The following is an 18,185-nucleotide window of genomic DNA, read 5'->3' as shown; positions in this document are numbered from 1 at the left end:
AAAAAACAAATTTTTGCCCGATATTCAAGGTGGGCCGGTGTTTATTAATCACAGTTATATTTGAGTAATTTTTGGCAGGTTTATTTATTTGCCACTGACACTAAAGTTCAAAGAATTAAACGCTAAATTTAGTAAAGCTGTGAGTCTGTTTCTAGTCGATAAATTTGAGGAATACTTTTAATTACACTATTTTTTTATAAGAATTTATTTTATAAAAAAATCGAGGCTGAAATTTGCAAAATTTTAAGAATAAACCCGTGGCTGAGATTTTAAAAAGAACAAAATTTTGCCGTGTGTTGAAAATTAAACCGTATAAACATTCTTCCTTTCTCTAAACGGCAAAATTAAACTAGCCAATAAATGATAAAAACCTGCACCAGCCAAATGTTCGATGCTAATGACAGTTCGATACAGATCCGGACACCAAACACTTAGATATCCTCTTGTTAAGATTGCGGAAATTGACGCTCAAGCTGAATTCAGTAATGCAACCGGCTAAAATTATAGTGTTAAGCGAATTTTGAAATCCACAATAATTTCATGGAATGTTGATTTTTTCAGTATGATATGGTGGTGTTGAGATGCGTTTACGCCATGTTGAAAATTGCGTAGATTTTTAACGGTCGGGTGAAACCGGGGACGCGATTTGAAAACGGATTCGAGTGTCATTGGACTATTGGACGCCATCTTCTGTAATGGAAAACTCCACACTAGTTGTATTGGTATTGTTCAACATCTCAATCAGCATTTCTCGAACATTGGAAGATATCTAGCCAAGGCGTTTCGCAATACTTCATCAGTGTTTTTGAAAAATGCTACTAAATAGTGCCGTCTTTAAATTGAATCCTTAAAGAATTGAGCAAGATGAAAGCAAACAAAGCTATTAGTCTTGACAAGATCAGTGATCGACTTTTAGGCGAGGCAGCCGGGATCATTGCACCTCCGTTAACTTATATCATCAATTCTTCCTTGAAGCTTCGGAAATTTCCTTCTCATTAGAAGTGTGCGAGGGTCAGTCTGCCCTCTTTAAACAAGGAAACAGAACGAATATGGATAACTATAGACCAATATTCGTACTTTTCACTGTAAGTAAATTGAAGTGATTGAAAGAGCAGCGCATACACAACTCTACGCCTACCTGGAATCTCATCAACTACTTGTAAGGAATCAGTTTGGTTTTCGTCGAGGTAGATCAACACCTCTCGCCTTGACACAATTTACTGAAGGAATGGTTACAAATATGGACAATGGCCTCTTAAACAGAGTCATCTTTTTAGACTTAAGAAAGGCCTTTGACACCGTAGACCATACAATTTATAAACTTAAAGCTGAGCTCTGGGAGTTTCGGGGGCTAGCCTTGCTTGCTTTCAGTCCGTTACGTCTCGTTTTCAGAGAACAATTATTGGTCAAGCAACGTCCTGCAACAGACGTGTCTCTGCTGGAGTTCCACATACACGGATCTATCCTTGGTCCGCTCCTTTTCTCTATTTATATCAGTGAGTTGCCTGCATGCCTAAAGCACACATCTATGACGCTATTTGCCGATGATACTGCCTTGTACTGTTCCGCAAAATCCTCGACGGATTTACAAAAGATGCTGAATGAGGACCTGGCTAGTGTGGCAGAGTGGCTTAATGACCACAAACTTACACTGAATGTAGCCAAGTCTACGTTTATGATAATTGGGGGCTCAAAAAGGCTAAAGGCCCTCGGGACATTTAGCCTACAAATTTGTGACGAATTCCTCGACAAGGCGGATTTTTATATATAAATACGTGGGAGTTATTATAAACGAAACCCTAACCCTTATGCTATACAAAGTGGTTCTAACTTTTGAGTCTGTAGATGAAATCCTAAAGTGTGAACATGAAATGAAAGCTTCAGAGCGGTACTTTCGTGTGGTGCTGTTCATTATGCTCTACAAGGTGGTTCTAGCTTTTGAGTCTGCAGATGAAATCCTACAGTGTGACCATTCAAATGAAAGCTACTGAGCAGTACTTTCGTGTAGTGCAGTCTATTATGCTGTACAAGGTGGTTCTAACTTTTGAGTCTGCAAATGAAATCGTACAGTGTGACCATTCAAATGAAAGCCACTGAGCAGTACTTTCCTGCGGTGCTGTTAATTAAGCTGTACAAGGTGGTTCTAACTTTCGAGTCTGTAGATGAAATCCTATATACTGTGACCATTCAAATGAAAGCTACTGGGTAGTACTTTCCTGTGGTGCTGTTTATTATGCCGTTCAGGGTGGTTTTAACTTTTGAGCTTGTAGATGAAATCCTACAGTGTAACCATTCAAATGAAAGCTACAGAGTAGTACTTTCCTGTTGTGCTTTTTATTATTCTGTACAGGGTGGTTCTAACTTTTGAGTCTCTGGATGTAATCCTAAAATGCGACCATCCAGATTAAAGCTACTTCTAACAAGCAGTAATGTCCTGTGATACAGTTTATTATGTGGTGTGTAAGATGGTTTTTTTGAGTCTCTTGTCTCTATTCAACCGTACCTTCGATCCCCGTGGATATTTTTTAACGCTCTTAATTGCAAGGTTGGTCGATATTTTGAGTCTGTGGATGAAGTAACAGACCATTCAAATGAACTGTTAAACAGTCCTTTCAGGCTGTGTTGCTACTCATCCAAACTTTCAATCGGCCCATCAAGATCAAATCCACGACACAAGCTGTAAATATTCAAGCTACTGAACAGCGTTTTTCTTTGGTGCTATTGCTTGCGGTTTAATACAAGTCTGTAGCACAGATTAACAATCAGCAGATAATATCCTAACTTCAGAAAAGAGTATTAACCATTCGAATGAAGGCCACTAACTGGCCAGTTCTTTCTGGTGATGCTGCTCACGCCTGAATCTTTTCAAAAATAATTTTTTGTGAAATATTCCCTGAGCTCTGACACCCTAGCTGGAGGGTGTTTGAACACAACTCAAAAGGCCTGATTCTGATCCAAGACGGGTGCTTTCACCCAAGCCGGAATTAAACAAAGAACAATAACCAAAAAAACTCATCAATAAGATGAAACATCATTTTTACTTTGCACGCATGTCTTTATTTATTCTCAGTTTTACAAATCTCTTAAACCCACTGTTTTAAGCCCCTTATTACACTAATTAACCGTTGCTGCGTTTTTGAAGACCATTGTTGTTGCCATCGTGACTTTATTGCTGCAGGTTCCAGCGCTCACTGCACCAAGATATACCCCATTGCTTTGATTTGCCGTGGGCCATTATCTGGATCCCAGTCTCTAGGAGTATCGTTTCCACACGAGCTGTCCGTATCATGACGCCCTCCGGTACCAAACCCAATTCTGGAGTCTGGTATTTCGCAATCGTCGATGTCGTTAGCAATTATACCGATTCTTGCTCTGGCCATGGCGACTGGGTGATTGCCATCCTGCTGGACGTTGAACCCCTCCTTGGAACACAAGGACTGTAGAGAAGCTCTAGGACCAATAAGTGACTTCCACATGTGACGGCCCAGTCTGGTGCGTGTGTATTGGCCGTCAGCGATCAGTGAGTACAGGAAGCTGGCCTGCTGGTTGATGAGAACATACCTGATGATCCCGTCGTCGGATTTCATCGCGAGACAGATCTTAATGAAGGGCGTGCTCCAGTAGGTCGCCAGCTTGGTTTCACGTTCGTCAAACCCAGTCTCTCCTCCTTCACGGTTGTAAAATCTTTGGTTAGTCCAGTAGCACTTTGCACCTGGAATAGGTTCATGTGTCTTCCACTCTGAGGTGGACTCATTGGATTAGTGAAGAAGTAGACTCATTGGATAAGTGAAGAAGTGAAGACTGTCGTTAATCCACAACAATTATTTTTAGAAAAGGTCTTTCCTGATAGAAAAATATTCTAAATGTGTATTGAGCTTTATGGGTGTCTCCGATTTTAAGATATTTATGTTTGAAAACAGTTAAAATAAAGCGCAGATGAATGGAAAAGTTTCTACTTGCATAAATCGAGATATCTCGGTGTTAGATAAGAATGTTTTAGTCATTGTTTGCTTTCTTTGAACAAGAGTTTCATTGTTTGTCCGGATCTACTTCACTGCTGTTCACGTGCTGTGAATATTTATGATTACGTGAAGTCGTGCAAAAGGTAAAATTTACATTAAATACATGCTTCTGCTTCTCAAGTCTTCCATTGTAAATTTTACCTTTTATACAACTTTGTGTTAATATGATAAATATTCATTTAGCAAGTGAATAGCAGTGAAATAGACCCGGAAAAACAAAATAAAACTCTTGTTCGGAGAGAGGGAATAATGACTGGAACTTGCCCAAGATTCAATCTTCTTATCTAACACCGGTTTCGGTTCTTGAGCCTAAAACGTGCACCAATGTCGAAAACAATTCTTACTCTAATTACCGCTTGTAATTTAACAGAAAAATCCATGGAGGTGTTATAAAGATATCTTTTTCATTCATTTGTGCTTTATTTTAACTGTTTTCAAACATAAATATCTTAAAATCGGAGACACCCATGAAGCTCAATATACATTTGAATGGTTTTGCTATGAGGAAAGACCTTTAACAGAAAAGACGGTGTCAATTTTTGTTTTGCGACACATATTGGTAAATTATGTGGCAATAAACAAAATCACCCCGTAAAAATTGATTCATTATTTACTTGAAAACGCTCTTACAGATTTGTTTCTAAATTATTTCGCCTACAAGTTGTCTAGATTGAGCAGTTTAAATCCTTCAAGTTTCGTCATAAAGTGTCTGACTAGATTTCCAGATAATCGACATTGTTAATAATGAGAGGCTATGCACTACCGTTGCTATGCTAATAGTTGTTGCTTGGAAAGTGATGGGAAAATTAACTTTGATCATATGTTGAAATGATGACGTAGAATGAAGGAAATCAAAGTTTATCTTCCATGCGAGATTGTAATAAATTATTTCAAAACTTCCACCCTATGTCCAGAAAAACTGCTGCGAGCCTCCTTAAGTTACAGAATTAATTATAGACCCCTGCTTCTGTGACCGTTTGAAATTCACTAGATTCTACATAGTACATGTATATGATTTTTGCAGACTGCATAAAACTGTACCAAATCTCTCGCACTTCCCTTGCTTTAATTGTGCCCACTTGAAAATTTCTGTTTGGTTGTTGCGAACAAAATAATAGTCAAGAGCAAGTGTACCCTGACTCAGAGTGGGAAGAAGCTTGTTGTGTGCAGTCATGTGACCAGAAGCAACCAGGGTCCTTATCGAGAGGAAGAAAGAGAAAGGAACCTGGGAACGAGGTTCAATGCACCCTCAAAATCATTGCTGAACGAAATTTGTGACTTACACTCTACATTTTGTTGGGACACATCTACATTTAGACAACAACAACAAGCTTTATTACCAAAGTTAAACTTAATTTACAACATATAAATACATAAATACAAAAGAGATAACATTTAATTTGAATAACTGAAAAGCTAATTGGAGCTGAGTAAAACTAAATAATGTTTATAGAAGGTAGGCTGGCACTAAAGCTTGAGCAAAGCAATTGATTAATCATTAAAAAAAAAAGAAGAGGAAAAGAATAAATAAATTTAAATAAATACCGGTTGAAAACTCTTGAACAGTAAGACTGTAAGATGTTTAACTTGACTTCATAACATTTTAATGGGGAGGTGTTTAATGCTTTCATCGAGATGATTCCAAACTTCTACAGCTGCAAAGCGAATGTTGACTGACTGTTACAAACATTAGTGGTTTATTAAGAATTCTTAGTTTATTATTAAAACAGGGCACCACACAGTCCCTAGAGTAGCTCACAGGATTGACTGAAAAACAATTATAGCAAAGCATTAAACAAATAACAGAAACAATGGACCCTAGCCCAGAAAGAATAGAGCATCGTAATATAAAAGTCCAACAGAATTAGAGGTTCAGCAGAGCTGTATCCTGTCTGTTTAAAACAGCTGATCCCAAATAACTAAAAAAATTCAATGTTGCATCTGTTTGTCATTTATTTGTGATGTCCAAACATTGACTGCATTGTAATGTTTTTACGCAGGGTACATGGAACCTTTAGATGCCAGAATTAAGCAAGCAGAAGAGTCAAGCACAGCCACCTTCAACAGAAAGTATAGGTAGGGGAAGGGCTGTACCTTTAAAAAACATCTTTTCTGGTTAGAGTGTGGCTTATAATCATGTGTGATCCATGCAAGGATAAACACTGTTAAAACTAACTATTAGTTAACAGTTATTGTTCCTTTCAAATGCTAGAATAATTATGTAATGTTTATTAAACACAAGCAGCAGTGTTTTATTGGGATTTTTAAAACCAAGAGGCAAAGCCAAGTGGTTTTAGACCCAATAAAACATGTGCTGTGAGTTTTTTGAATGGCTTCAAAAACATTCCTGGAAAAGCGTGTGTCAAGAGAGTTCATAACAATGATGCTTTTGTGAACGTTGGAAATTAGCATATAAGAAAAACATTAAACACCGCATACTAATAAGTAGGAGGTTTTATCGGGTTTTAAAACCACTGCACGTGATGTTTTATCAACCATTTGATAGGTCAACATGCTTACGAATTATTAATGAGTTTTTGAATAAACTATCAAAATTAATTATAATTATTTTTATAACAACATTTTCACTTTAAAATTTGCATGCTATAACACTGTCAGGAGCAAGTTATAGGATGTAGGGTGTGTTTTGTTATACTATATATTGCATATTAAGGACTTTATAATGATACCATTCTGTGAGTCACAGTTTTGGAACACAAAATTTACATGTATATAATTTATTTGCAAACTGGGATGCATAAAAAATAGCCAAAATGATTTTAGACCTTCAATTTCTGACATGAAAAAAGGCTAAAGAGGTGCAAATTTGCTGCCATAAGTGAAACTTAATTTGTGATTGTCTGTCAAAAATAAACATTTTGAGGTAGAGAAAACTTCTATCCTCTGCAAAGGATAAGTTTCTCGAAGAAAGATGTGAAGACAAGATATTTATGTGTTCTTTGACATGCTTTCACACGACTTTTACACATACAGCAAATTACATTTTTATAATATTTTGTCTTGAGAATGATGTCTTAATCAGTAAATGACACAGGCATTCCTGGAAAAAAAAGTCTGAGTGCTCCTATCAGGAGTCGAACCTAAGACCTTCCGATTACTAGTTTGGATGCTCTACCACTGAGCTACAGGAGACTCGTGGAAGCTAAGGCCATTAAACTAGGTTCATACTGGACAAACATCCTGCATACTGCTAGGATTGGAATGTTAATGTGTAGCATATGCACAATGGAAATAATGTGACGGAATAATAATTGTTAAGCTTGTGGTGAATAAATGAGAATGATGTATTAATCAGTAAGTGACACAGGCATACTCAGAAAATAATCTGAGTGCCTCTATCAGGAGTCAAACCTAAGACCTTCTGATAACTAGTTCGGATGCTCTACCACCGAGCTACAGGAGACTCGTGGGAGGTAAGGCCATTAAACTAGGTTCATAGGACAAACATTTGTCTTTATAAGGTCATGATATGTACATGTAGCTCACGTTTCTTGGTAAAAATTTTTTTACAAAAATACTTTAGTGTTTCAAAATCACATACTGTATTAAACCTTTAAGTGACAAAATGCAAAATTTCTTACAAAGGAAAACTAGCAAAGAAGAAAGTTATAAGTATTTCCAGTTTGCCACAGCTCAAAAGCACACATTTTGACAAAATGTCATCAGTGTTTGTTTAACAGTTGTTTGTATTAAGAGACATCATTTCTTCTGAATATTTTGGTCGACACAGCATTGAGCACAATGTCAAATGGAAGCTCATTTTTTTAAATTGCATCCTATATATCAGCCAGCATTAACAAAATTATTACATGTACATGTTGTACTGGATGTCCTGGAGATCAAACGAAGATTTGTATCATTTTGTTATGGCTTTTTTAATGTTCATTTACATTGTAGCTTGAAAAATAAAAAGGCAGCTACATGTATTACACCAGCCAGTGGAGTTTTAGGCCAGAAAAACAAGGAGGAACAATTATTATGGATAAAAATGCTTGACTAGCCAATTTGATTCAAGTCATTCTCATTCCTATTATGATAGACACAAGATAAATACTTTAGATTCATTTCCAAATTAGTTAAAGGAACCGCTGATCAAGAAATGAAATCCAAGATAACTCGGAAAATATTGAATAAAACTCGATAGCAGACTGTTTCAGTACCATGAGTTAATTTATAGAAGATAGAAAGTGAAAGCTAAACCAAACAACTGCATTGTGCATCTGAACTTAGCCAACATAATACAAAGGGTATAAAAAACTTATCAGCAATAAACAAACCCTAACCTCTAAGCAACTTTCCTACTGTACATGAAATCTACCTGTAACTGGCCTTAGTTGGTGGGCTTTGGACTTTTTATGGCTGTTCTGACGTCATTAGTGGCTTCCTTTATTATAAGGCTAATCTGGTAATCCTGGTATAGAGTCCTAAAGTGATGACATCGCAAACTAAATTTATGAAATTATGGGATTTTTTAGTATATTCGGAAAGAGCATGATGAAAAATGTCTACTTGCCAAAAATCAGCATCTTATTGCAATATTGCAACTCCATACCAATCTCAGTTCCAAACGTTAAGAACTGACACAAAATTAGAAGGATTTGTATGGATTCATCAGAGCATAACAGAGCTAATATCTCGCCCCCAAATTGCAATAAGATGCTGATTTTTCGCAAGTAGGCATTTTTCATCAAAATTCAAGTATTTGTGACGTCACACTTTAGGACTCTATTTCTGTTAAGTGACCGACTACGAGTAATCAGATTATTATTATTAACGAAAAGTTAGTTGTATTCGGGAGTTGACGTTACTTCGCATTACATTCATGGAGCCTTACGTTGCGGAGGCATGGTTTTCTGCATTAAGGGCGCCAGATTTTTGGATTATTTATTTCCAAACTAGAGGTTCATTCCAGGGCTGTGTTTCTCACAACTACCAAAAAACTATTTGAGTGGACATTGTTCGTTGTTTAATGACTTTGAAAGGCAAAACGTTACATTGAAAGCTGACTCTGGGAACGAGGTTGCTTCTTTGCACGAAAAATTACCGTTTATCAATAGAAAACTGATTTGAAAAATACTTCTGGGGCGTAAAACTCTTCGTCAGTTTTGAGAAACAGGGTTCTCTTCATGGTTGTGTTACAGCTGTATTTCCTTTGACAAAGGCGTTATCAGCTTGATATTGTCCCTCTGCACTCAGGTGTATAAATGGGTCTATACCGGGATCTAAACGCGTGACGCGCGTGTGCCATATTGCACGCATTTTACGCGCGTGTAGGGCGGTTTTTCCTGTGGTTAGTTACTTGACTGGACAACCCTCCAGTGCTAATTTAACGTTATAAATTGTAGAGGGGGAGGGGGGGGGGGGGGGGTTAGAAATACTTCTTTGTAGTCATATCATGAAAGAGAAAAATCTCCATCCCTTGGGTGACCTGTGCCCCCTTTACCAAAATATAGCTAACCTGTGGTTTTTCTTTGTTCCAATATCATTTCCCTTCTTTCTCTCTTATCTCAGTTGCCATTCTGTTCCCCTTCATATCATCAGTGGAAATGAAGTGAAAGTATGAAGAATAAACGAAGTAAGTGGCTCAAAACTATAATCTTTTTAGTCTCTTGAGTGTGTGAATGGAATCTTGTGCATGTTCATTTTATGCTTTGTCCATAGAATATTGTAATCTTCGCGCAATTCTCTTTTACCCCTATCTGACGCAGTATTTGCGACTTTTTGTAAGTTTCGTTAAGTTTCAGTTCAGTCTCGTTCACCCTTCCTCACAACTTGCCCTGAGTTTTTTGAATTTCGGACAGGGGTGGGCAGGAACAAAAGACTTGCGAATTCCAATTTATGAATTTTTTGTAGTTTTCGCAATTTTCGCATCGCAGTTGTCACAAGCCGCTGTAATCCCGTTTTCATCGGCTTTAAAAAGGAAAACGGCTACATGTGGACGGGAAATTTTTCACTACGTCTCTGACAAGAATCAAATGGTGCTCATCTTTTTATGCCTAAAAATATTTTTTCAATTTTGCATATGCACTTTGCCAACACGTCCACTGTGTTTTTGATGCTTCTCGCTCGCCACAGAATAGGAACCTTGAGCAGCGACGACGACGGTAGCCTCCCACGCAGACGTTCTTAGGGGTTCGTCACGCGTTCTGCCCCACGAACAGGGGCAGGAACGCGTGACGAACCCCTAAGAACGTCTGCGTGGGAGGCTACGACGACGGCCGCCACGAGAACGTCAGAAAACAATAGTATTAATTAGCAAATCATTAGCTCTGCACGTGTGTTATACACTTAAGTACATTTCCCGTCCTCCGCAAAACAGCAAGCTTAAGCACAGACGTTTGTGAGCCACGGACGGCAACCGGAAGTCGAATGTTTCCTTTTTTGGCGTGGTTTTGCTCCTTGACGTTACAAACGCGATGGCGTGAAAACGCTCCGAAAAGGGAAAAATTCAATTTCCGGTTGCCGTCTGTGGCTCAAAAACGTCTGTACTTAAGTTCTCTAACGTGAAATGACCACATTCAAGGTTTTAGGGAGAACGTGAACGCATGATTATTTCCTTTGTCATTCTGAACTTTAAAGCCGCCCCTTCGACGTTAGCTTCCGGATAGTTTGGCCACATCACACAAACTAAATAACTAAAAATTGTCGCGAATTTATTCAGAAAACGCAAATAAGTTCCGTTTTCGTTGGCGTCGTGGTCGTCTCTGCTTAAGGTCACTAACACCGGTTATGTACACTGCCAGGGCTGAGCTCTGAACATTTGCTGGAACACCAATAAAACTGACACCGTAATTATGCCATAGTTTGGCCACGCGAGTTCATGGCCGTTTATTAGAAAAGAACTGAATCAAATTACATAAATTCTTGAAACACCCTTATCTACTTCCAGCAAAGGTGAGGGCAAAACGGCCTCAAAGAAACTGGCCCTATTTGTCTCCTCAGTCTGTCTAACTATTATGGGAGGGGCCCGGGTGGGGAAAAAACTTTACTGTACACAAGCTGGAGAAAAAGACGCCTGTTACCCGGCCTGCTCTCTCTTAAGTATGCCTTACAAAGAAGTTCCATATATAATATGATCTTCGCTAGTAAAACGTTAACCAGGGAAGCAAGTTGCATAAATACCTCTTACTAACCGAGTTCGAGGTCCGTAGTTTAAGTTACGGATCGTCGTTTTTTCCCGTTGATTTAATTGGCCCAAGCGCGAACTACGGACCGAGAAAACGGGGTTAACTTATATTAGTAAGATATTTTATTATATCTCTGAAGTTAATCGGGCGCGCGGGAAAGGGAAGCCTTTCAAATTTAGCCGGCCGTACAGTGAAATGCGGCCCGCAAAATTGACCAATCACACCGCGCGTACTAACTCAGAGATATAATAAATTCATTAATTCCATTTGAGAATAAATTACCGTTCTTTTCTTTTTTTCTTTCAGGTGCGAGCAAATGTCATTGTCAGTGATTGGTTTCAGTTTCTAATCCATATTCATAACAAACTTCACAGTCACGTAGTTCGCGGACTTGTAAGAAATCCGTTGGAAATGGTGGTTTGACGGTCCTCTTTAACGAAGAAAAAATATGAAATGCGAAGGCTTAAAGCACAGGGAGAATTATACGCTAAAGGTAAGCCCTATTTTGCAAAAATTGCTTGCTTAAATTTTGTGTGAACCGAGCAGAAGCTATGTTGATGACTTAACACGTGCGTTGGCTTGTTGCTCGTTGTAAGCGTTGATTGAAGCTCTTCGACTGTGCTAAAACGGATTAACACTTGGCCTCGTTCTTAGTAGTACTGTTAATATTACTTCAAGAGTTTAAAGAACATACAGACTGTTTGTGATACGTTAAATTGTGTAGTCCCTCGCCGAATAAATTCGTTACTGAAAACTGGTCATTTTCATAATTTGTCTGGTGTTGCGTATGAATTAAGCATGTGCTGCACAATTACTGACACGATAATTTGCCTTCTCAGGAACGCTTATTCAGTAAATTACAAGTGAAAATGAAGAGACGGAAACTGAAAGAACAAGCTGGAATTACTGCAAAGGTAAGAACTTTATCATCAGGCAATATATATCCGCGATGATTACATTAAGGCCCGGTATCAACATAAACATTCTCCTCACTGTTGATCTCATCTTCCTTCTAGCACTATTTGGGAGAATTTGTTTAAAAGTCAAGACATTGTATTTTTTTATTTTGTGATCATCCAATTCATTCTCATAACCAGCATGCTGAATTCAAGTGGTCATATTATTTGATTTTCTTGTTATTTCTTGATTGTTTGTGTTCTAAACATAAAGTCTTTGTAGTGATGGCACCGTTACAGATTCATACTGGAAATACGTGACTCGCAAAACCTTTATAGTGATGACATCCGTTACAGATTCATATTATAGCTGATCTTAATTTCAACGTCACCGTCGGGTAAGGTGAATAAACGGAAAAGCTGTTACATTTCTCTTTTTTTGGTAAATTTGGGAAAACTTGCCAACAAACTTTCGGTGAAACACGATAATTTAAGAGGTATTTTGTACTCCAGTAACTCCAACAACCTTTCCCGCGGAATGGGTCAATCGAACGCACCCTTTGTTAAGGTTGTGAGTTTGGCCGGTTTACACCCCCCAATAGCATACAAAGCATTAATTTTGCTGCCAAATCGTTAAATTATTTGTTTATTTTTAATTCCAGAACAGGCATTTAGCAAATTACTGTGAACGGAAACGGAAACGAAAGGATGGAATGCAAGACAAGCTGTAACCCGGAAAAAGAATGGACAATGCGCTGAAGGTAAGATCTTTAAAATGATACAGCTATTTCAATTAACGTTGTCGGATCAAAACAAAGCTAAAAGACAAGACCGCAATGTTTTGTGGGATTATTTTTTATGAATATTTTCATCAAAATCATCTCTGCACGTGCAGGTCATTGTACTGCTAATTATAACCTATTGTTTTCTCCAGGCATGACTGATTTTGATGAATTTATTCATAAAAATCCCACGTAAACTTTTGGTCTTGTCTTTTAGCTTCATGCTTTGAACCGACAACGTTAGTTGAAATGACTGTATATCAGATGATAAATATATTAAAAAATAATGGGTGACTGAATATCTTTATTATTTCAACAAAGTACGGTTCAGTCGAATGAACTATAGATTGATTATTTTTCTTAAGTAACAAATTAAACGGATATCGGCGATAGGTAGTCTTTTATCCGAATGATCCGAATCATACCAGCCATTATTTATCGTGAAGTTTTATCCAAGACTGAAATTCAAGCTATTTCATATTTTTTGGTATTTTCTTAACAATTTTGCGCCAGTATTCGTTTGTTTCTTTTCTTGTTTAACCCTGGAGCAAAATAATGACCATAGTGAAAGCGTCGAAACAAGCGGATTCTGTCTGTGTCAAATTGATCATATCGGTTAACCTAGCCTTGGCCGTAAATAGAGCGAAGTTTGTTTCGATCCTGTCTTTGGAGTTGATAGCCTCAATTTCTATTTGGACAAACATTGTAACAATCCAGCATTGTATTAAAAAATCTCACAGTCTTAACAAGCAGGGATCAAGGTCACGTGGATTTTTCCACCAATCAAATCTGGCGCTTTCGTTAGTCAAATAGGTCAGTTGTACGAGAATTGATACTGTGAATTAGAATAAAGCAATGATTTAGTTTTATTTTTCTGACATGAAGGTAGTTCTTTGAAATCAATGAAAAAATAAACTTTGACCGTAAGTTGAAGAGGTTGTGTAGTATGAAGGAAATCTTAGCTTGTCATTTTTCAAAAGATCAATATTTCCCCCGTAGGTCAGCCAAACGTCTTAACAAGACACCAATAAAAAACAAAAGGACGTATCAATTACTTTGGCGTAGGTGAATATCTCCACACCTTAAAAGTCTCACAGAAAATTTGGCCTATTTACGATATTGAGATAAGGATTTTCAAAGACTAGAACACACCAAACAAAAGATCTCTTATCAGTAATCTGGAAAAGCTTTTCAATAAAGAATTTGGCAACAATATCATAAATCGATCTTCACAACAAGTGTTTTTTGTCGAAACACAATTTTGTACTTACTCGAATACCAGTACCTAGAAATTGATAAATAGATCTTCAGGGCTAAAACAAAATTTACCAGAAAGTGATTCATTCAAAATGCAAACCATTGTTTGAAAGAGTTGTACGTGCACACCTTCACTCTTTCAGTAAGTTTGTACCGATTGGATCTCAATTCGATGAAAATGACAATTTGGACCAAATTTTGTTGTTTGTTTGGTTTCAAAGCAAAACAATTTACCATAGAAACGAAATCACGTGGCCCTCAATTTCAAGGAAGCCTGTTTTCTCGAAAACCCACACATTTAAGGAGGCTCGCAATAATTTTTCTGGTCTTGGAGTGGATCTAATTTCCCCTGCGAGTTGTCTAAGTTGGGTAGTTCAACTCCTGAACGTTTCGTCGTTAAGTTTCTTACCAGATTTCGAGACAATCAAAAATCAAAACAAAACAAAAAATAGAAAATTTACTGGCTGTGTCAAATTGATCATACGGTTAACCCAGCCTTGGGGGGCGCAAATGGAGCGAAGTCTGTTTTGGTCTTTTCCTTGGAATTGATAACCTCAATTTCTATTTGGACAAAACATTGTAACAAACCAGCATCGTTATTTTAAAATCTCACAGTCTTAACATGCAGAGATCCAGGTCACGTGGATTTTCACCAATCAAATTTGGCGCAAAAAGTCAAAACTTATTGTCAGGTTAGCTTTTAATAATCGGTAGGTCAGTTGTACGACAACTGATACAAAAACTTTTAGCAATCGAGGTTTTGGCCCTAAGAATGTAACTGTTGTCTGTCATTTAGAATATACAAATTATAGTAATAACAAAAGGACTTAAGGAGGCTCGCAACAGTTTTCTTCTGTTTTTTTTTTTGTTGTTGTTGTTTTTTTTTTGCCATCTACCTTCAACCTTCTTATCAAACACAGGAAATTTCTGTCAAGCCTTAATTTTTCTCGAAAGTGAAAAAAAGACTTATTGTTCTACTGCTTGCCATTTTTAAGAAGAATTTGTGAGAACATTTTTAAATCTTCCGTGAGGTGTTTGGCTGATGTGTGGTTGATTTTAGTAGTTTTCAAACACAATTTTTGCATTTACTCGAATACCAGTACCTAAAAATTAATAAATAGATCCTTTAGTAGAAAGTAAATCATTCAAAATGCAACTTTTGATTGAAAGAGTGGTACGTGCAAACCTTCACTCTTTCAGTAGTCTTGTAGCGGTTGGAGCTCAATTCGGTTGAAAAGATAATTTGGACGAAATTTTGTTTCGTTTTATTTCTAAGCAAAACAATTTACCATAGAAGCGAAATCACGTGAGACTCAATTTCAAGGAAGCCTGTTTTCTCTAAATATAGTTGAAATCCGCACAGCAGTAAACCACACTGCGTCAAATTATATATTTGGCAATACTACCGGTATATTTGAAAACATTTAGAGGCCATTTCCACCCAATCACAAGTTGATTTAAGTTATTTTTGACCATTTTTGTATTCCGAGTCATTTTTGTCGCGGATGTTTTACAACCACGTTAAATTATTGAGATTTTTGGCCTTTTCTAATTTGGCTTGTTTCTCAAGCACAGTTACCAAGATAGAAATGGACGAAAATAACCAGACAGACTGAGAAAATAAAAAAAATTGATCAAGTACAAAAGGAAACGATTGCCTGTTAGAACGGACAGCAAAAATATGTTCAAAATTTGGGAAAGGAAATCGTCTGAGAGCTAGTTACAGAGTAGTATTGAATTTGTGGAGTTAATAACAACGCCGCCTTGATTCTTCTTTTGAAAGCCGACGTTTCGGTGTCGTCGTTCAAATCGGATAAAAAATAATGAAAACTAATTCAAGAAACAAAATAGAAAAATAAAACTAGAAAATGTAGCAAAATAAGTTTTTCAAATTTTCCTCGTGAGCAGAAAGATTGAACAATGGAAATAATTCCTTATGCTTCTGTTTAGCTTCGAGATAGTTTAATTTCCTTATGGCCTTCGTGCAAAGTTGTTTTTCCTATTAACAAAAAAGAAAAAATGTTACTGATAAAATATTGTACACAAAAACGTAAAATTTTGGCTCAGAAATTTGCAGGAAAAAAAAGAAGTAAAACTGACTGAATGTATCGGGACTTGAACCAAGCCCTTCCGAAGCTACTTAAATGAAACGACGGCAGAGATAAGGCCGTCGTTTATTGATTCAAGGCGTAAGCTTTACCACAAGACCACCTAGGAATTGCTTGATAAAGGACGGTCAAAATTGACTAGAAATAGGTTGTGAGGCTCATGTTTTATTAATGAGATCGTGTCGCCTTTAATTGCTTCGTAATCAATGACAACATTGGTCGTGCGCGCGTGCAAATTATGCAAGAAAACAAACAAGTTTACAAGTGTGAAAACAACACTCTCGGCAAAAATTCATTAAAAGGTATTTTTACGACAAACATTCAGCGAAATATCACGGTTTCATCATTGAAGAATAGTCAGAGATTAAAGCTACATGTAATTGACCTTATTCCAAAATGGCAGCCATTTCTTTTGTTGGTATTCAAATTAGCCCTTTCTTACCTCGTTCTTAATCTCAAAACTCAAAAGAATATTTTACCTTTAACGAGACAAGAAGGGCTAATTTGAATGCAAACAAAAGAATATTAAAGTGGAAGCCATTTTGGAATAAGGTTTATAGTTTGAAATAAAACTGGAGAATAGCTTGTCCTTGTTTGGGTTACAGCGTAAAGTAAGAGAGAAATTAAAACTTTCCGCAAACTGTACTTGCCCTCAAACGCAACTAACGTGCACGAATTAGATTTTATACTAAACAATCTATAATTTTCCACACGGTCGACAAAGCAGCAAATCTATAATATATTTGGCGCTACATAATGTAAAATGAGAGTATTTAGTCAAAATTTTACGATTCCAGAAAGTGAGTAAGCTAGGTACACATGTTAAATGCTTTTCCAAAAGTTAAACCAACAATCAAGTTAATTATAAATGCTGTTTGTGGCGTTACATGAAATGAATGTCGTGTTCCTTTTCTTTTAGCTGTGAATCCCACGTTGGACTGAAACACAAGATGAAGAACAAATCACATCCACAAGCTGGAAAGAATATGCAAGCATGCAAGTAGGACAAGAGAAAGACTGAACATCGCGGAAGATTTTTGGCACATTTTAAGGTAGAGAATAAACTTTTTTAGCGAGCTCTTGTATTGAACTACCTCAAGTTTAAAAAAAAAACAAGTGTCCAAAATCTATACCAAAAATCGAACAACAAACAAAAATATAAGATTTCAGCAAGTGTCCACCAAAAACAATAATCTTCGACATAATTTTACTGTTTAGAAACGTTTGTTTTCATGACAATTGGAACTAAAAAAGTCTTTGAATTCTCGAATGTGAGATGCCTTTTGTACTGGAACTTGCTGTTGTAAGTGATCTTTATTTGGTAGAAACATTCACTTTTCCCTTATGAGTGCACGATGCGAAATTTCAAAAACTTTCTTTTCGAGAACGTAAACTGTTTAAAATCTCACGGCGCAGGCCCCGGTTGTACAAAGAGCGGACGTCTTTATCTTCTGGATAGCGACGTGTCTACTCTTTGAACAACCCGGGCCAGCCTGATTTGTCTTTCGGTGGATTTTATCGTGCCTTGTATCGTGCACTCATATTTTCAATTTTCTGTTCGGTTTTACTAGCTCAGGCTTTTTGTAGTTACCCTGCTAGCTGAGGTTTCTTTCTGGCTAGTCTTTTAGCATGTGCGAAGCCGTTCGCGTCTTTAGTTTTTCGCGTAGTCGGCTTGTTTACTTCCCTGAGAGATCTCGGGGAAGTAAACAAGTTAACTACGCGAACGACTTCGCACATGCTAAAAGATTTCCAGAAATCAACCTCTGCTAGCAGGGAATTTTGTAGTCGTTTTGAAACTAGCTGAAACATATCGCGAAATTCAGTGTTTGTATTGGAGGCCGAGAGTAGGCAATTGGCAAATTCTAAAAGTTTTCGTTAACATTTGGTTTCCTTACAAATACTGTATTTCACGCCATGTTTTCGATCAATTTCAAACATGCCTGAACAGTGATTCGACTCTAAGAAATTTCGA

At 37.2% G+C, this 18,185-nt stretch overlaps 1 protein-coding gene and 1 long non-coding RNA gene across 4 annotated transcripts; one reads left to right on the top strand and one right to left on the bottom strand.

The window, feature by feature from the left end:
• Positions 1-3,188: 3,188 nt before the first annotated feature.
• On the bottom strand, positions 3,189-5,196 carry LOC146451249 (uncharacterized). The gene is made up of 2 exons (XM_085099330.1): positions 5,157-5,196; positions 3,189-3,712 (listed from the first exon to the last, which is right to left on the bottom strand). Exons 1-2 carry the CDS (start codon positions 5,194-5,196, stop codon positions 3,189-3,191), a joined length of 564 nt encoding a protein of 187 aa, XP_084955456.1.
• Positions 5,197-6,020: 824 nt separating this feature from the next.
• On the top strand, positions 6,021-17,375 carry LOC146451248 (uncharacterized). Of its 3 annotated transcripts, XR_014860062.1 has the most exons (6): positions 6,021-6,098; positions 9,585-9,618; positions 11,477-11,663; positions 12,010-12,084; positions 12,729-12,827; positions 17,133-17,375. It is a non-coding gene; the product is annotated as an uncharacterized LOC146451248 (long non-coding RNA). The 3 variants fall into 3 exon arrangements; XR_014860063.1 differs by lacking the exon at positions 9,585-9,618 and having other exon boundaries at positions 6,080-6,098; XR_014860061.1 differs by lacking the exon at positions 6,021-6,098 and having other exon boundaries at positions 9,528-9,618.
• Positions 17,376-18,185: the final 810 nt, after the last annotated feature.

The sequence above is a fragment of the Pavona decussata genome, unplaced genomic scaffold (genome assembly GCF_977016875.1).
Source record: "Pavona decussata unplaced genomic scaffold, jaPavDecu1.1 SCAFFOLD_391, whole genome shotgun sequence".
Taxonomy (NCBI): Eukaryota; Metazoa; Cnidaria; class Anthozoa; order Scleractinia; family Agariciidae; genus Pavona; species Pavona decussata.
The sequence above is the reverse complement of the archived record's forward strand: the minus strand, read 5'-3'. Positions and strand labels throughout refer to the sequence as shown.

Coding starts and splice junctions, on each gene's coding strand:
- LOC146451249 (XM_085099330.1), bottom strand. CDS start 5,196: ATGACTGCACACAACAAGCTTCTTCCCACTCTGAGTCAGG. Junction 3,713..5,156: donor TCTTCCCACTCTGAGTCAGG/GTACACTTGCTC, acceptor AACCTATTCCAG/GTGCAAAGTGCTACTGGACT.